This window comes from Homarus americanus, unplaced genomic scaffold (assembly GCF_018991925.1).
Source record: "Homarus americanus isolate GMGI-L3 unplaced genomic scaffold, GMGI_Hamer_2.0 scaffold48354, whole genome shotgun sequence".
NCBI lineage: Eukaryota > Metazoa > Arthropoda > Malacostraca > Decapoda > Nephropidae > Homarus > Homarus americanus.
In genome coordinates this window covers 2,409,493-2,425,799 of record NW_024723833.1, presented here as the reverse complement: position 1 = coordinate 2,425,799, position 16,307 = coordinate 2,409,493, and the positions used below count along the sequence as shown (strand labels likewise).

The following is a 16,307-nucleotide window of genomic DNA, read 5'->3' as shown; positions in this document are numbered from 1 at the left end:
ACTGTACTGTTCTGTACTGTACTGTACTGTTATGTACTGTACTGTACTGTTCTGTACTGTACTGTACTGTACTGTACTGTATTGTATTTTTCTGTACTGTACTGTACTGTTTTGTACTGTACTGTACTGTTCTGTACTGCACTGTAGTCTACTGCACTGTACTGTTCTGACTGTGTTGTGCTGTTCTGTACTGTACTGTTCCGTACTGTACTGTACTGTACTGTACTGTACTGTACTGTTCTGTTCTGTTCTCTGGTTTCCTCCTGTATTAACACTGGACAATAAAAGTCATAACAAAGTACAGACAAACCGCCTAATGGTTAGTCAGCTGATAAGTGTTGAAATGATAAATATTTGAAAACTAGAAACTGTGGCACAGGATCTGTTGATTGGTCTTAATCTTACCTTTAGTCGGCGCTGATACAGCTGAGGGCATAATGTAATACCCACAGTAATATCACATTGAACACATAGTAGTACCACTGAAAATCAGAAGTAGAACCGCCAAGGGTTCACACTGGTACTGCCATGGTACGGCTGAGGACCCATGGTGGTACCGCTGAGGAGTGAGAACCCACGGTGTTACCGCTGAGGACCCACAGTGGTACCGCTAAGGACCTACAGTGGTACCGCTGAGGACCCACAGAGGTACCGCTGAGGACCCACAGTGGTACCGCTAAGGACCCACAGTGGTACCGCTGAGGACCCACAGAGGTACCGCTGAGGACCCACAGTGGTACCACCATGGACCCACGGTGATCCCACCAAGAGTCTACAGTAATGCTCATGCACAGGAACCACAAGGAACTAAGGAACCTAACCTGACAACACTGTACTGTACCTGACCATACCCGACCCTTTGATGAATGTACAGTACGCAAGGCAACCATTACAACTACAAGTTGAACGGCTCTAACCACTTTGGCAATTTATAGGTTCAAAACAAAGCCTAGAATATGATATTTTGACCTAAGTCTTCCTGTTAAAAGTGAACACGAAGACACATGAACACAGATGTAATAAAAATACTCGTTATAAGATGGGATGTCTAACATGAATGAGGGTGAAACTAACCAGAATATACTCAGGTGTGGTCATCTGGGGGTCAGGCATGTGGCCAGTAGCAGTGAGGTAAATAGTGCAGTATATGGAAACATTGCAATTATGTTAATTCAACAAGATTATTGAGCAAAGCGATATTGACAGCGTATACTGTCCATATTGACGTAACTAAGTTTATTATATGACTTATATAAGACATGAAATTCAAAGAGTTCTTGATTCAAGGAAAATTCAATAATAAAAATTTACGATTTGGATATGAGGAAAACGTAATAAAAATTACGGTTTAATGTGAGTTATCAACGTTTACTATAGTTATTTTCACGAAAATGAAGTTTATAAAAATCAAATCTCTAGGAAAAAATAATGTTTTATACCTACAATGAAAACCTGATATAACCAGACATGTTTTCCCATTTTTCAATTATTACAAAATGTGACTATCCCTTAAGGCAGTGCTTTTCAAACTTTTTTTACTGCGACCCACAGCCAGAACAACAATTTGAATTGCGACCCATTAAACCTAAGTGTAATGACATGAAATGCGCAAAACGGATGACATGAGAGGTAAAGAAAGAATCAGGAAATGCTCTCCTTGCAGTCGCTTCCTAGACTGTGGAGTGTACATAACAATAACCAAGCCTAAATTATGGTGCATTTATTTTTATTTTCTTATTTATTTTCGCGACCCATTTTTATTTTGCGACCCAATTTATTTATTTCGCGACCCACTGAAGGGTCGGGACCCATAGTTTGAAAACCCCTGCCTTAAGGCATACGCTTCCCGCATTGTCAGTATCTATTAAATGTATACTTTATTCTTTACTTTATCCTTTTCGCCGCCGATCGGCCTGTTAGCCACGTGGGCGGTCGGTCACATCTTTGCTAAGCACCGCTTAGTTTAAGTTTAGTTATCCTCTTCGCCACTATGACCAGCTACTTTTCCATAGGCTATATAAATTTCATTTCTTCTATTACATATTTACTTCACTTGAGAGTTCCCGCCAATTTTAAGCCAATAGTATGAAGCCCTTAGGCCTGTCTTCGACCAATGAGAAAGCCTATGAGGTGTGACGTCATGAAAGTTTTGGCGTCCCTTGTGGGCTCACTGGGTTTGAATAGAGGAGTCTGCGTCTGGTAAGAGTTAAGTGTGGGTGTCACCTCCTCATATGGCGGCTATAACGTGAGTACCTATTAGGTTTGATCCGTTTCCCGAAATGTATTGTGAGTAATGGACCCCTTGGTTAGCAAGCTAGGAATTTAGGTTTATTGCAGTAATACGGTGATTCCTATATACTGCATATAATAACTGTCCAATATTTCCCCTCTGTGAAGTATTGATATCTTAGTCCCTCTAATCAGCTTCCCTGAATCTCCCCTTGGTGTAGGCCTTTCTAGCCTAACCACAAACCGTTAGTCCTGTACTCCCCTCCCCTCACACCCCCTCCTCTAACGTAAACAATCACCTCCCTCACCCTCTCCACCTCTCACGAGTATAAAGAGAAAGAAGGATAAGTATATAAATAAATAAGTAAATAAATATAAAGAATTGAAAAGACAATAAAAGAGAGTAAGTTGTAACATAAGGTATGTTCGAAATAAGGCAAACAGAGTATTGGGTGTTATATCTAGAAGTAACAAGAGTGCAGAGGTCTTATTGCAACTATATCTTGCGCTAGTCAGGCCGCACCTCGATTATGCGGTTCAGTTCTGGTGGCCTTATTATAGAATGGATATAAATTCACTAGAGTCGGTGCAGCGAAGAATGACTAAAATGATTCCGGGACTTAGAAACCTTCCATATCAGGATAGGTTAAAGAAACTTAACTTGCATTCCCTAGAAAGACGAAGAGTGCGGGGAGATATGATAGAAGTATTTAAGTGGGTGAAAGGAATCAATAAAGGGATATAGATAAAGTTCTTATAATATCCGAGCAGGATAGGACTCGGAGCAACGGATTCAAGTTGGATAAGTTTATCGGGTTTAGGAGGGAGATAGGAAGAAACTGGTTCACAAATAGGGTGGTGGACGAGTGGAACAAGCTTAGCAACTTTGCAGTAAGTGCTGGAACGCTGGAAAGTTTCAAAAGGAGGCTAGATAGATTCATGGATGATAGAGAGTGGTAGTAACTCTCGACAGGAGCTGCCATGCACAGGCCAACCGGCCTATTGCAGACTCCTTATGTTCTTATGTTCTTATTGTGAGTTTCCTTTCTCCATCCCATCCTGAGTGAGAACCCAAATATCCCGTACCCCACAAACCCAAACATCTCGTACCCCACAGTACACAAACTAAAGAAAGTTAAGCCAAACGACGTGCAAGTGATTACCAGGCTATTATAAGGCTTGCATCTGTTCAGGTACTGGGCATACCCTGTATGCATATGCAATTTGTGCTTTTGCGAAACAGTTCAAACACTACCTAATATAACATAAAAGACAGCTAAATATAGTCAGCTTGAAGGTTTCGGACGCATGACAGACGCAAATGTGTGTGATGTTGAGGGTCAAGATCGCCAATGTTAAAAATATTCTTATAACGGAACCACTGTTAAACTATTTTTGAGCAAAAATTGAAAATACATATCTAAATTAAACTAAGTCAATATATAAAATGGTATTTTTGAATAGTTAATATTACAATTACTAGGTTAATGGCAGTAAAGATTTCCTCTTCGTGGTAGGATCTCAACATTATTCCTATATCCAGCTAAGCTACGCTAAGCGCTTCGCTGAATAACTGAGCTGAGTTGTAACTTGAGGGAAGCGGTGAAGGCAAGGTGAGGTGACCTGGTGGAAAGAGTTTTATTTCTCCTGGCACCTGTATTCCTCGCGTAGCCGAGCTGAGGTGAGTCACACACGAGGGCCAGGCGATGCAATGTCTGTGAAGCTCAGAAAGTTGAGGGATGTGAAGGAGACGCCAGAGTTGTGAGTTTGTCTTTGTGTTGACGGGAGGAACAACACAAGTACTGTAGTGTTTGTGGTTTGGTAATATTATTGGTTATTAACGCTTGGTATAATACGCAGGTGATTGACGCAAAATTTGACTACATTAATGATTGATTACCGAAGACAGCTTGTATAAATGTATAAATTATCTATGCACCTGAAAAATCAATACTGTACCGGTACATTATTACTTTGCATTCAGAAAGCTTGTTATATTTCAGTTAAATAATTAAATGTTATATTTCAGTTAAATCATTATTTAAGTTTATATGGTTCAGCATGTTCATAAACATTACTTGTATAAAATCAAGGTAAAGTATCAGTTGTTGCCACTATACGAAATCGAAGTTGAAACTTATGTTTTTCCTATGGTTTTGATGTTTTATGAACACATTTGGGTATTATTTCACTTGTTGCCACCAAATGAATCTCGGGAATTTTATAGTTGCAAACATTAGTTTTGACAACTCAAAGACTTTTTTGGTTAATGTGGAGGGCTTCACAGCCACTTCCTCTATCTCATTAACAGTAAGTTCCCTCATGGCAGGTGTTAAGTTATGCTAGGTTAGGTTAGGTTAACTTAACTTGAAAGTAAACACTTTTTAATACATTTGTCATAACTATGACAGTGTCCACTATAAAATGCGGTGAATATGTGGCATATTTAAATTCGTTTTCTATAAAAAATCAGCGGATGTGAAGTTGTAAATAATTACCCATTTTTCTTAAATGGGTTTGATTCCAATAGTTAAATTCCTAAGATTCCCTGGATGACCGAAACTAAAATAATGCCTGATTTATGATCGTAGATAGTAAAAAAAAAAAAAAAAAAGTTAGGATTCATTTTAGGTGGATCAGGGAACTTTATATATCTATTTATATAGGGAGAAATAGAGAAAAAAAGGTCAATTTGTAGTTTCGACCAACCATGGCTCTCGAGTTGAGCACCGTGTTTTCTGATGGTTTAGACAATTTTAAGACACCTTTCTTCTATGACGTTTCCTTCTTAAATGACTTATATATGTTTGCGGACCCTGCGGGGTAGAACCCCCCTGTTAGGGGGTGAGGTTAAGTAATTTTTGAGTAATTTGCGAGGGAAACATCATGGAAGAAAAGTCTCTTAGAATTGTCTGAACTAAAGGCAACACACATTTTATAATAAAAATTCCATGGTTGGTCAAAACCACAAATTGGCCAAAAAGAGAAATGCTTTATTCTACGTGTATTACATTTCTACCATAAATCTATATTTTTCGAGTATTTAAAGCAATATTACCAACATGATTGGTTTTTCAAAGTGGGCAGGGCTTTGATTTGAAAAACCTTACCTAACCTTTCCTAATCTATAAAAATCTTTAAAAAGGCTTAGCTTAATCTTGCTTTTGGTGTTTAATAAGTGATGGTGCTGTTTTCGGTGTTCAGATGAGGAGGGGGGGGGGGACCTATAAACACAAAAGCAATTCTTAACCTTTTTATAGGTTAGGAAAGGTTGGCTCAGGTTTTCAACAGTTTGTTTAGTGTTCTGTTTAGTATTTTACCCTACATTTTCCCTTTACTTCAAAGTCCTGCCCACTTTGAACAACTAATGTTGTTGGTAATTGGTTAAAGTACGCAAAAAAAATGCACCGAAAATGTAATAAAATACAGGATGTAAGGTATTTAGTTTCTTTTTCTCTCTACCATATTAAATAGAAATACGGAGTGGCATGTTTGACCTAAAATTAATCCTAACCAAAAATACTTATACGACATGTATACGTTCCTGGACCCTAATCATAATCGATTTATTGGTAAGTCAGAACAGTGTTAATTCCATTGTTTAGGTTAGGTTAAAGCACAACCTTGCTCAAACAAAACAACAGTACTATCTCATACTTAACAAATAATGTAAATGTTGTAAATAAATGTTAGCACACTTTTTTTAGGCATAAAAAATCATAATAGTGTATTGCTGGCATAGGTGCACATCTATTTGCCTACAGTACTACACATACTAAAGGATCACTTCATTTCCCCAGCATCACTACTGTATAAATGGTGTTTCCTTGCACTGTAAGTTGCATATTTGTAACCTTTTGGTCCGACTAATTACCCAAATGTACCCAAATATAGCCGCAGTGAGGTCAAATAATGGTCCTACATGAATAAATCGGACTGCCAATCACTTCTCGACTAGTATTTGGTGTCACAAAGTCACCAAAAATTGGAAAACTTACTTTAATCTGAGTTAATAGATCGCGTGCTTGTACCGAGGGAGCGAGTAATTACCCAAATGTAGTCGCAATGAAGTCAAATGATGGTCCTACAAGCGTAAATCGGGCTGTGAATCACTTCTCGACTATTTTTTGGTGTCATAAAGTCACAACAAATTGGTAAACTTAATTTGATCTGAGTTGTGTTAGGTTAGGTTAGGTACATGCACTCGATCTATTAACTCAGATTAAATTAAGTTTACCAATTTTTTGTGACTTCGTGACACCAAATACCAGTCGAGAAGTGATTGGCAGTCTGATTTACGCTTGTAGGACCATTATTTGACTTCATTGTGGCTACATTTGGGTACATTTGGGTAATTACTTGCTCCTTCGGTACATGCTCGCGATCTATTAACTCAGATTAAATTACGTTTTCCAATTTTTTTTTACTTTGTGATACCAAATACTAGTCGAGAAGTGATTGGCAATCCGATTTATTCTTGCAGGACCATTATTTGACTTCATTGCTGCTACATTTGGGTAATTAGTCGGACCCGTAACCTTTACATACTGTAAGAATATTTTGTGAAAATATGATTCTAAGCCAAATACAGGTACAGTACAGGGTACTGTATCTTTATTTAGGTTTGGAACTGAAGAAAATAAAACATTATCATTTGTGTAAGTTCATAAGTTACATACTGTACCAAAGTAAACAGTCAATATAAAAGAGAGGGGGATACAGTACCTTAATGGTTTGAATTTCAATTTAAAAGAGTTTCATAATCAGGTGGTGACCAGATGATACTTGAATTTTTCATGTTACATAGATTCACATTAAACATGCATGTGAATGAGTCTGACTTTGCTCACTATTGCTGATATGAGAGGCTACAACTTTAAATAATTTATGACATGAACCTAACTGACATACCCTTACTTGAAGAATAACACAAAGCAAAAGCCTAAACTTTGATATACAATATTACTGTATTGTACTGTACTTGGACATTAATCTACAGAATGTACAGTTGCTAAGAATGATGTGATGACATGTCCCCAAACATATAAAACTTTACTGTACAGTTCTCCTCCTCATTATGGTACTCATTTTCTGCTGTTATTTTAGCACTGTTATTGTTGTCATTTATAAAACAAATGAATGTACAGTATTGTGTCATGAGTCTGCTTTTTTCCCAGATGGCAGTTGAATTATACTTTCATTATTTCCAAGCAATTTACAGGGCTTTTGAAAGAGGATCAGTAAATATTGATCATTCAAAAAAGCATTACATGTACAGTATCTGTAATTATATTTATTACTTATAATGTATAATATACTTGACATATTTTCTCTATTAATAGCTGTGTGATTTCATATTTTTCTTGGGTTTACTTCATCTTAATGAGAGGTGAGACAAAGTATTGTACTGTACCAGTAAATTGTTAGTGTGCCAGTTGTCTACCGTGATACTGCTGTACTATGGTACTGTATTTGATTGTAGTTGACATTTATATTTCTTTATCTTGGATGCATTAGAAATTCCTATCACTTTAAAAAGACTCATCTTTTTGATACAGCATTTTGTTAAATTGATGGGAAGTTGCATTTTTTCAGATGCTGGTTGTTTTGTTGATTGAATTTGACAATACAGCTCATTATATTCCATTTTGATATTTCAGTTAGTAACTAGGTTGACAGCACTAAAGAGGTGAGTAGCCTTTGTCTGTACAGTATTAATTATCACTTGAGTGTTTGTTGACATTTATTACAGAGCTTGTATTTAATTGAAACCTTTTTCTTGATAGTTCATAATGTGGTTTCTTGCCCTTGTAAGGTTTGGCACAATCCATCCTGTTTTGGCACAATAATTTTTACACTGTTGGTCTTCCAGTCTGGCACTTATCACTGAAGCACAGTGTGTTCCTTCGTGGAATTGCTACACTAATACCGTCTTCCTAGCCCCAGAAACTTTTCGTATATATTAGTTTGTTACTACAGTAATTGATTTTGTGTGGTTATATTTACATTATGGAGTGAAGTGGCAAAATGATACATCACTTGCCTCCCATCCTTAGAGTTTCTGGTTCATACCCAAGGAACTTTTAGCTTACCCAGCCATGAATGGGTACCTAACCTTACACTTGGAGACGTGATGACATTCAGTTGCAGTGCTGGCCACACTGCCCCCTTGTCTCTCCAAAAAGGCCCGTTACTGGCCATGAGGCTTTTAGCACCCATTTTCATATACACATTGTACTGTACCATATTTTACAGCATATAAGACACACTTTCTTGTCTGAAAAATGGCAAAAAAAAAATCTGCCTGCGTCCTATATGTGAAGTTGCGATCTCCCGCAAGCTAATGAATCCCCCAGTTGCTGCCTCCAGTAGGCTAAATTCTACCTAACCCAACTCCAGAATTAAAAATGTTATTGCTTACTTAAACATATTATTATTGTTTAATTAATTAAAAAATAATTATTTTATGTATAAAAGGTCGATCTATAACTACTCTGTACTGTACTGATGACGATAACCTGAGACGATTAACATCTGTACGGCAGACACCCAACTCTGCAGAGGTAGTTAAGTAGTAACTTTTTCTGAACTCTTACAAGCATTTCATCTATTAATGCCATACCTACAACATTTTATTTTTCAATCTACGAATACCTGATATAAATGAAGATTTACAGATAACTTTCTTTCACATTTACATCTGTTAACATCACTGGCAGCATTGTAGCCAGGTTAGATTCGACTCTGTAACAAGGCTACTGGGACAAGCTGTTGTTTTTCAACTCCTGTTTTCGGGTAGATATACATAACTTTCTTCATTTGTGTTTTACTGATATACATGCACACGCCATCCTATGTACGTATTGTAAAAAAAAGTAAAAGAAATAATTATCCTAAGGGCAAACACATTTCTTTGCACACAAGTTAGCTAGATGAGTGGGGGAGCGGGAGGATGGCTGGGCGGTTGGTGGTGGGGGGGAGCGTTGCTCGGGAATCAGTGGAGGTAGCGTCACCGTTACTATGGTAAACAGGGAGTACAGATGTACAGTACAGCTAGACCTCGACTTATGACGGGGTTAGGGACCCAAATCCAGGTCGTAAGTCCGAATGGTCAAAAGTCCGACATAGATAAAAAAAAAATCTACAATGAAATACAGTAGAGTAAAAATAATAAATAATAAGGAATGGATACAGTGTGACTGAGCACTTACCTTTAATGTAGTCACCTGAATGCACATGGGGCTCCCATAATTTTCTAATTATACATGGAGACTACATTAACTGGAAACGTTTTGGTATAGAAAATGCGTGCGTCATTTGAAAAAAAAAAAAGGTCACAACTGCGGCGGTCGTAAGTCCCGACGGTCATAAGTCGAAGCAGTCGTAAGTCGGGGTCTAGCTGTATTTGCAAATGGGGACTGTGTTAAACTTTCATTTGGCTTTTATTTACTGGTTTGGCAATAGAGTATTTTTTGTTGTAACTTATTTATTGGTATTATTTTTATTTATTCCTCACATTTACTGGTACTGTATAGTACCTATATTGTTTTAAGAAAACTATGGATACATGATACATGGATACAGGATACAAAATGCACACAAAACTTTTTTCCTAAATACTTCCTGCTAAAATGGGGTGTGTGTCTTGTATGGCCGTGCGTCTAATATGCCATAAAATACGGTAGTTACTTCATGAGAGCCAGATGTCAATGTCGGCTCCAATATAGTTACTGTACTCCTTCAACCACATAAAAATGTTTCTCGGGCCGGGTGACGTAACCCACCGAACCCCCCATGCAGGCATAATTTGGCTTTTTTTTTTTTTTACCCAGTGTCACCTTATAAATGGGTTAATTGGTACTGTACAGCATGCCTTTCAAATTCGCAGGTTTAGGTTCTCAAAATGGCAGCGAATCGCCAAATCCGTGAATATCATTTACTTACCAAGGGGGGGGGGGGTTACATTTTTACTTGTGTACAAAGAAATGTATATTCTTTTTGTGTGTTTGCCCTTAGGACAATTATTTCTATTACCTGTATTGTATATGTGTGTGTGTGTGTGTGTGTGTGCGTGCGTGCGCGCGTGCGCGCGTGCGCGCGTCATATACACAAAACACATACAAATAAATAATACTGTAATGGGAAAATACTTCCACAAATAATCAGAAACAAATGTATATTAATAATGTTGAATCTACCATCTAAGTCCACTCCATACTTTGTTATTAATAAAGCACGGAGTAGTCTTGAGGGTAGACTCAACATTTTTAATATACTGTATATTTGTGGGAGTATTTTCCCATTACAGTACAGTATTATTTATTTGTATGTGTTTTGTGTGTAGTGTCTACACACACACATATAGTATACACAATACAGGTAAAGGAAATTACTGTCTCAAGAACGAATGTCTCCCTGTCCCGGCCGCGAAAATGCCGGCAAATTTAAAACTACCCACAGACATTCTTGGGTACATCCAGGGTGTCATCCGTGAATAATAGAGGACCACGAAATAAAATTCCGCTAATTATCTGGGCGTACTGTATAAGAAAAAAGACAAGAATAATGTTCTGTATTTACATTCTACTTTCATTGTAGCATGGTTGCAGAGTTGTCTGGAGTGTTGATGGGCAGTGTGGAGTGATTAAAGATGTCTTTGTTTGAAGCTGCTGCACCCAACCCAGAGTGAGCAGGAAGTGACGTTGACATGCACTTGCAACACAATTCTTACTTGAAAGCACTTTGTCATATTTCTATCTTATAGCTACTACTACAAAACAAAACTTAACTAAATTTTTTCAAATATATACACTATTTACACACTTGTACTGAATTTAGAACTTCTTGATTGTGTGGAATCTTTGTAACACGGAGTGCACAAGGTAATTCCACACTCCTTGCACCATGGTTCACAGTGGGGTGGAGGGAGTGAGTGCCATTGTCTGTATCACTGCCCTCACTGTTGGCTGCGTCAATAAACTCGACATCGTCTGGATCTGTTTCCTCTCCATTTTTTTGTTATTGTCATCTGATACTATATCATTGCCACTCAAATCAAGCAACTCTTGACGAACACCATTACTGTCAAGAAAATGGTTTCGCTTATGCTTGGGTGTGTAGGAGTGAGGTGGGTCATGAGAGGTCGAAGGACAAGTATCCATCATGATAGCTGGCAGGTAACTGACCATGAGCCTTGAGACAAAGATTCCGTGCAAGTTCAGTTGCCAATTAAATAAATATCCCACGTAAAGTATTTCGTCCCGCCTGGACATTCAAAATCTGCCGCAAAAATAAATAACGTTGAGGAATGTCACTTGGGGTCACCAAAGTGAATGTAGAGGAACGTCACCCGGACTTTAAAGGTTAAGGAGATTTACCTAATTTTGTAGTCTGTAAGGAGGCTAGTGTAGTTACCCATTAAGTCTATGGGTTGTAAACCATGGGAACTCATGATAATAGCATCTGGCTTTAATGATGTAACTAGTAGTACAACGTTTGCCCTCAGAGAGGGTTCTTAGAAGCATAATTTTACCATTCAAGGCTTTATTCCTGTTCAGTGATGGTCATTCTCTGGATAGTTCCACTTCATAGCAGATCTACAGTAAGTTGTGTTTACATTCAATATACTAAAGATATTCTGATCCCAAACTTTTGGCCGATACTGATACCAAGATTTGGGCTGATACCGATACTCTGATACAGGTACTCCTCGACTTACGACAACCCGGACATACGACCGCCGTGGTCGTATAAAATATTTTTCAAATTACTTATTTTCTAGTACCGACTTAGTGATCGCGTTGTGTACAGACAAAATTTTCGTTTATAATTTCCTTTAAAATGGCTGGCAAGCATAAAAGTGAGAGTTCTCGTGGTGCTGAGAAGAAAAAGAGACACCCATTTTAGAATTTCTATGTATTATTTTCGACTTCGACTTACCACCAATTCGCCTTATGACCAGGTCGTTGGGATGGAACCTCGTCGTAAGTCAAGGAGAGACTGTACTACCAAAATGCACAATTGCAATAATATTGATAAATACAGTGGTCCCTCGATTAATGAACACAATTGGTACCAGAGAGTCGGTTGTTAATAAAAAAATTTCGTTAACTGAACCTATTACTTCAATGGGATATTGGGTAATTGGTTCCAACTCACAGAAAAGTATACAGTACATACAAAGTACTGTATACCATTTAATAGAATCAACAAAACATTAAACATAAACTAAATACAGTACAGTACTGTACAGTATATTGTACAATAATAAATAAAAAAACAATAGAATACAGTACAGCATTTTAACTTACTTTGAGGTGTGTATGGCGTATTTCCAGCAGCTTTGTTTACATAGCAAACAGCTGATTGTAGAGGTAGTCGATGATGACATGACATATTCTTTACAGAGTGCATTGGCTCTAATGTTTTCTTCATGTTTCATAATGATTTCTGCACTGTATATTATCAAAATGTTAACTAAATTTCAGAATGACCGATAATTTTTACGTAAAAATGCAAAAATATTCAAGAGACCAACAAACTCGATGTTCACTCCACTGTAAACAAAGTTAAACTGAGAAGCGTTGGTGGGTGATTCGATCAGTTGATGGGTGCACAAAAACTGTTCCCTGTACTGTATATATTATCAATATGTTAACTAAATTTCAGAATGACCAATAATTTTAATATAAAAACTGCAAAAATATTCAAGAACACAACTTTCTGGATATTTACTCGACTGGAAATGAATGTAAACATAAAACCAATTACCTTGTACTGTATTGGCAGACAACCACCACCTAGTCTACTGATTGGCTATTGTGTTTAGTGTATGTCTTGATGGTTTGGCAGGTCCAGTTAATTTCTTATTGTTCATTCATAAGTGAAGAGATTTGTGGATTAGAGTTTTAAATATTGTGAAGTTTTCAGATAATGAAGGTGAGGCTTTATTTATATACAGAAAACCTTCGAAGATCCGGACCCAGTAAATCCGGATTTTGGAAGATTCGGACAGAAAAATTGGGGGTTCTGGCCTAGGAAGCATTCCCAAAACAGGGTGAAGGTAGTTTTAGGCTTAAAGTTTTTATCTTATTAAATGTCAGACTAAAATTAGCAGAATATAACTTGCATTGCTGGAATCCTTACAAGATAGCAAATAATTTGAGTTTAGACATTACATATTTTGCCAAAAAGATAAAAAATTTAGCCCTTTAGTGTAGTAAATTGACTACAAATGAGTACAATAAGACCTCTCTTAACGTCAGGGTTACTTTCCTAAAAACGTGACATTATACGAAACGACGTTAAGCAGATCAATTTTCCCCATAAGAAATAGATAGACTATGGGAGTTACGTTCCTGAGCCTCCCTTTGCCCCATGAAATACATTACACATACAGAAAATCATTTCCATTTCTATAGAAAATTGTGCATACATATACAACTACAGGTAGTTCCCGACTTACGACCGACTCGACTTACGTCCACCCGCACTTACGACCGCCTCAGTTGTACCAAAATGTGGTCAAATTGTGTATTTTTGAGTCCCTAAGTCAGTACACAGACAAAATTTTCATCTGTAATTCACTTTAAAATGGCTGGCAAGCTTAAAAGTGAGTGTTTTGTGGTGCTGAGAAGAAAAAGAGACCCAAATTTTCGATTTTCTATGTGTTATTTAAGCATTTCCGACTTACGACCAATTCGACTTATGACCTGGATGTCGGTCCCTAACCCCGTCGTAAGTCGGGGAGTACCTGTACTAAGTTTGTACTGTATTGGTACTCATCGATGGGCGGAGGTGGTAGAGCGAGTGTGTGGTGGGTAGTGAAGCGGAGGAGGTGGATGGCGGGAGGGGAGGAGTATGGTGGGAGTGGAGGAGGAGGGTGGGAGCGGAGGAGGAGGGTGGGAGCGGAGGAGGAGGGTGGGAGCGGAGGTGGAGGGTGGGAGCGGAGCGGGAGGGGGGTGGGAGCGGAGCGGAGGGGGTGGGAGAGGGGGAGAGTGGTGAGTCACTGAGACTGCGACGAACCAAGAGAGCGTAGTGCGGCCAGACGATGGGGGTGATGTGCCATAGAAAGTTTGTGACGATGCAGAACCATGTAGTATCGGATCTCCGGACCATTAAACAAATTTTTGGTCTCTAAAGTTTAGCGACGTAGTACCGAAATAACGTTAAGCGGGACGGCGTTAAGCGCGGACTTACTGAACAGTAATACGTTGTTCAAAATTATGGCTTTTTCATAGGAGAAAGTCTGTATAACTAACCCCAGTAGTCAGGATAATATGTACTGTATTTTGGGTGTTTTTTAATATCATTATTTATCTGTTTTTATACATTTAGTACATTCACCGGAAGATTCGGACAATTGGCTATTCTGGACAGGTGGTCACCCCTTTTAGTCCTGTAATAATATAATAATAATAATAATAATAATAATAATAATACAGTAATAATAATAAAGAAATACAAGAATGAAAAAAAAGGTCATAAGTGAGAAACATGACCTAGACCTATGAATTGTTATTATTATTATAATTTTCATTATATTTTTGCCACCCAGGCCCCAATGTGGGTCAGTGACTTGTGCCTGGGTGAGCTAAAAAAAATAAAAATCTAAAAACCGAAAAATTCCAAAATCGGAAATGCCCCTGGCCCCAAGGATTTTGGATAAAGGATTGTCAACCTGTAATAGTGTAGGTTGTTTTATTCCAGTGGTAAGTGTTGATGTTATTCATTGTCACCACACATCACCTTTGCATGTTAACTGTCAACTCTTGATTGGAGTTCAACAATTACTGTACAGTACTATACTCAACTATTGTAAATTATATAGGGGTTGGGGACAGTATTGACATGTGAATCGTCCTGTTATCTGGAACATAATAAGTTACAACGGACACTGCTTTATTGTCATACCTTTAGTTTCTCTTATCAATTTTAAGTCTTGGTGTGGTGGTATGAATTTACATCATATTGGTTGTGGCAGATATCTTCCAGGTTGCAAGATAGAATTTACAGGTGTGCTATTGATAGTGTTTTAGGTCTGTGTTTTTCTGTCTAGACTGAATGTGTGTGTTTTTTTTTAATCACATGAGGATCACCATTGTAAGTCTTGTTCAAAATTCTGTACGGTGTTTGTGCCAATTGTGATTTTTTTTCTCATTTTTTTCTGCACCCTGGTGGAATTGTCACACGTATGTATGAGTTTTGTTTGTGTGTAGCACTGTTTGTATTATCATGTATGATATATAATGCAAAATATCACTATTGTATTACTTGTGCATAAACCAAGATTTTAATGTAGACAAACTGTTGGACACTTAGTGCATGGACTGAAGCTATAGCAGGAGTTCATGAGTTTGGGTAAATTTAAATTTACTCAACTCATAGTTATCATGAAATAACTGTGTCATTAAAGATTTCCACCCATTCAGGCTTCACAATGGAAAAGACTCCGCTGAAGCTGAAATTGAAGCTTGGAAGTGGAGGTCCTTCTACCCCAGAACAGAAAGCAACTTCATCACACCCAACCATCATCTTAAATATGGCTGATGAGGAGCAGGGACAGGTGCCATCAGATGAGGAGGTGGAGGAGGAGGAGTGTGCTGAAGATGCCCAGGTAAGGTGACACTTCACTCTGCAGTACATGCCATTTCATATTATTGGAAAGTTAAACATCACTCTTTTTAACAATGGCTAGATTGCATACCTTGTATTGTAGTAGATACTGTACATAATATTTTTATTAAACTTTCATGAACTAAATTTTTTTAGATTTTTTAAATTAGTTATTAACCATAGTAACATAAGTAAAGGAAATGTGACATGCAGAGTGAGCATGTATGTGTGGTGGCAGAGACTCAACTGTACTGTATAGTATAAGGGGAACTGCCACACTGAGTGTTTTCTCTTGAATAATCCATTATATTTAGGACAGTTTATCTAATTTGTTAGTTTATTCAGTATTCAACTCTATGGACTTGCTAACTATACAGCCTATGAGTTGAACTATACAGCACTAGCCTGGTTAGAAAATAGTTTATTATGATCAGTCCCTCATTCTTAGTACTTTTATCTTGAGA

At 37.7% G+C, this 16,307-nt stretch overlaps 1 protein-coding gene across 9 annotated transcripts in view; it reads left to right on the top strand.

Moving 5' to 3' along the window:
• The first annotated feature begins 2,223 nt into the window (after positions 1–2,223).
• Positions 2,224–16,307, top strand: part of LOC121863734 (bromodomain-containing protein 7-like) — a 35,118-nt gene continuing 21,034 nt past the window's right edge. For 3 of the 9 annotated variants that reach the window (XM_042362494.1, XM_042362487.1, XM_042362495.1), the window contains exons 1-2: positions 3,776–3,910; positions 15,660–15,844. In XM_042362494.1, coding sequence (XP_042218428.1) covers positions 15,668–15,844 — 177 coding nt within the window. In that variant the 5' untranslated portion in view covers positions 3,776–3,910; positions 15,660–15,667. The other 6 variants (XM_042362493.1, XM_042362488.1, XM_042362490.1 and 3 more) reach the window with 6 other exon arrangements.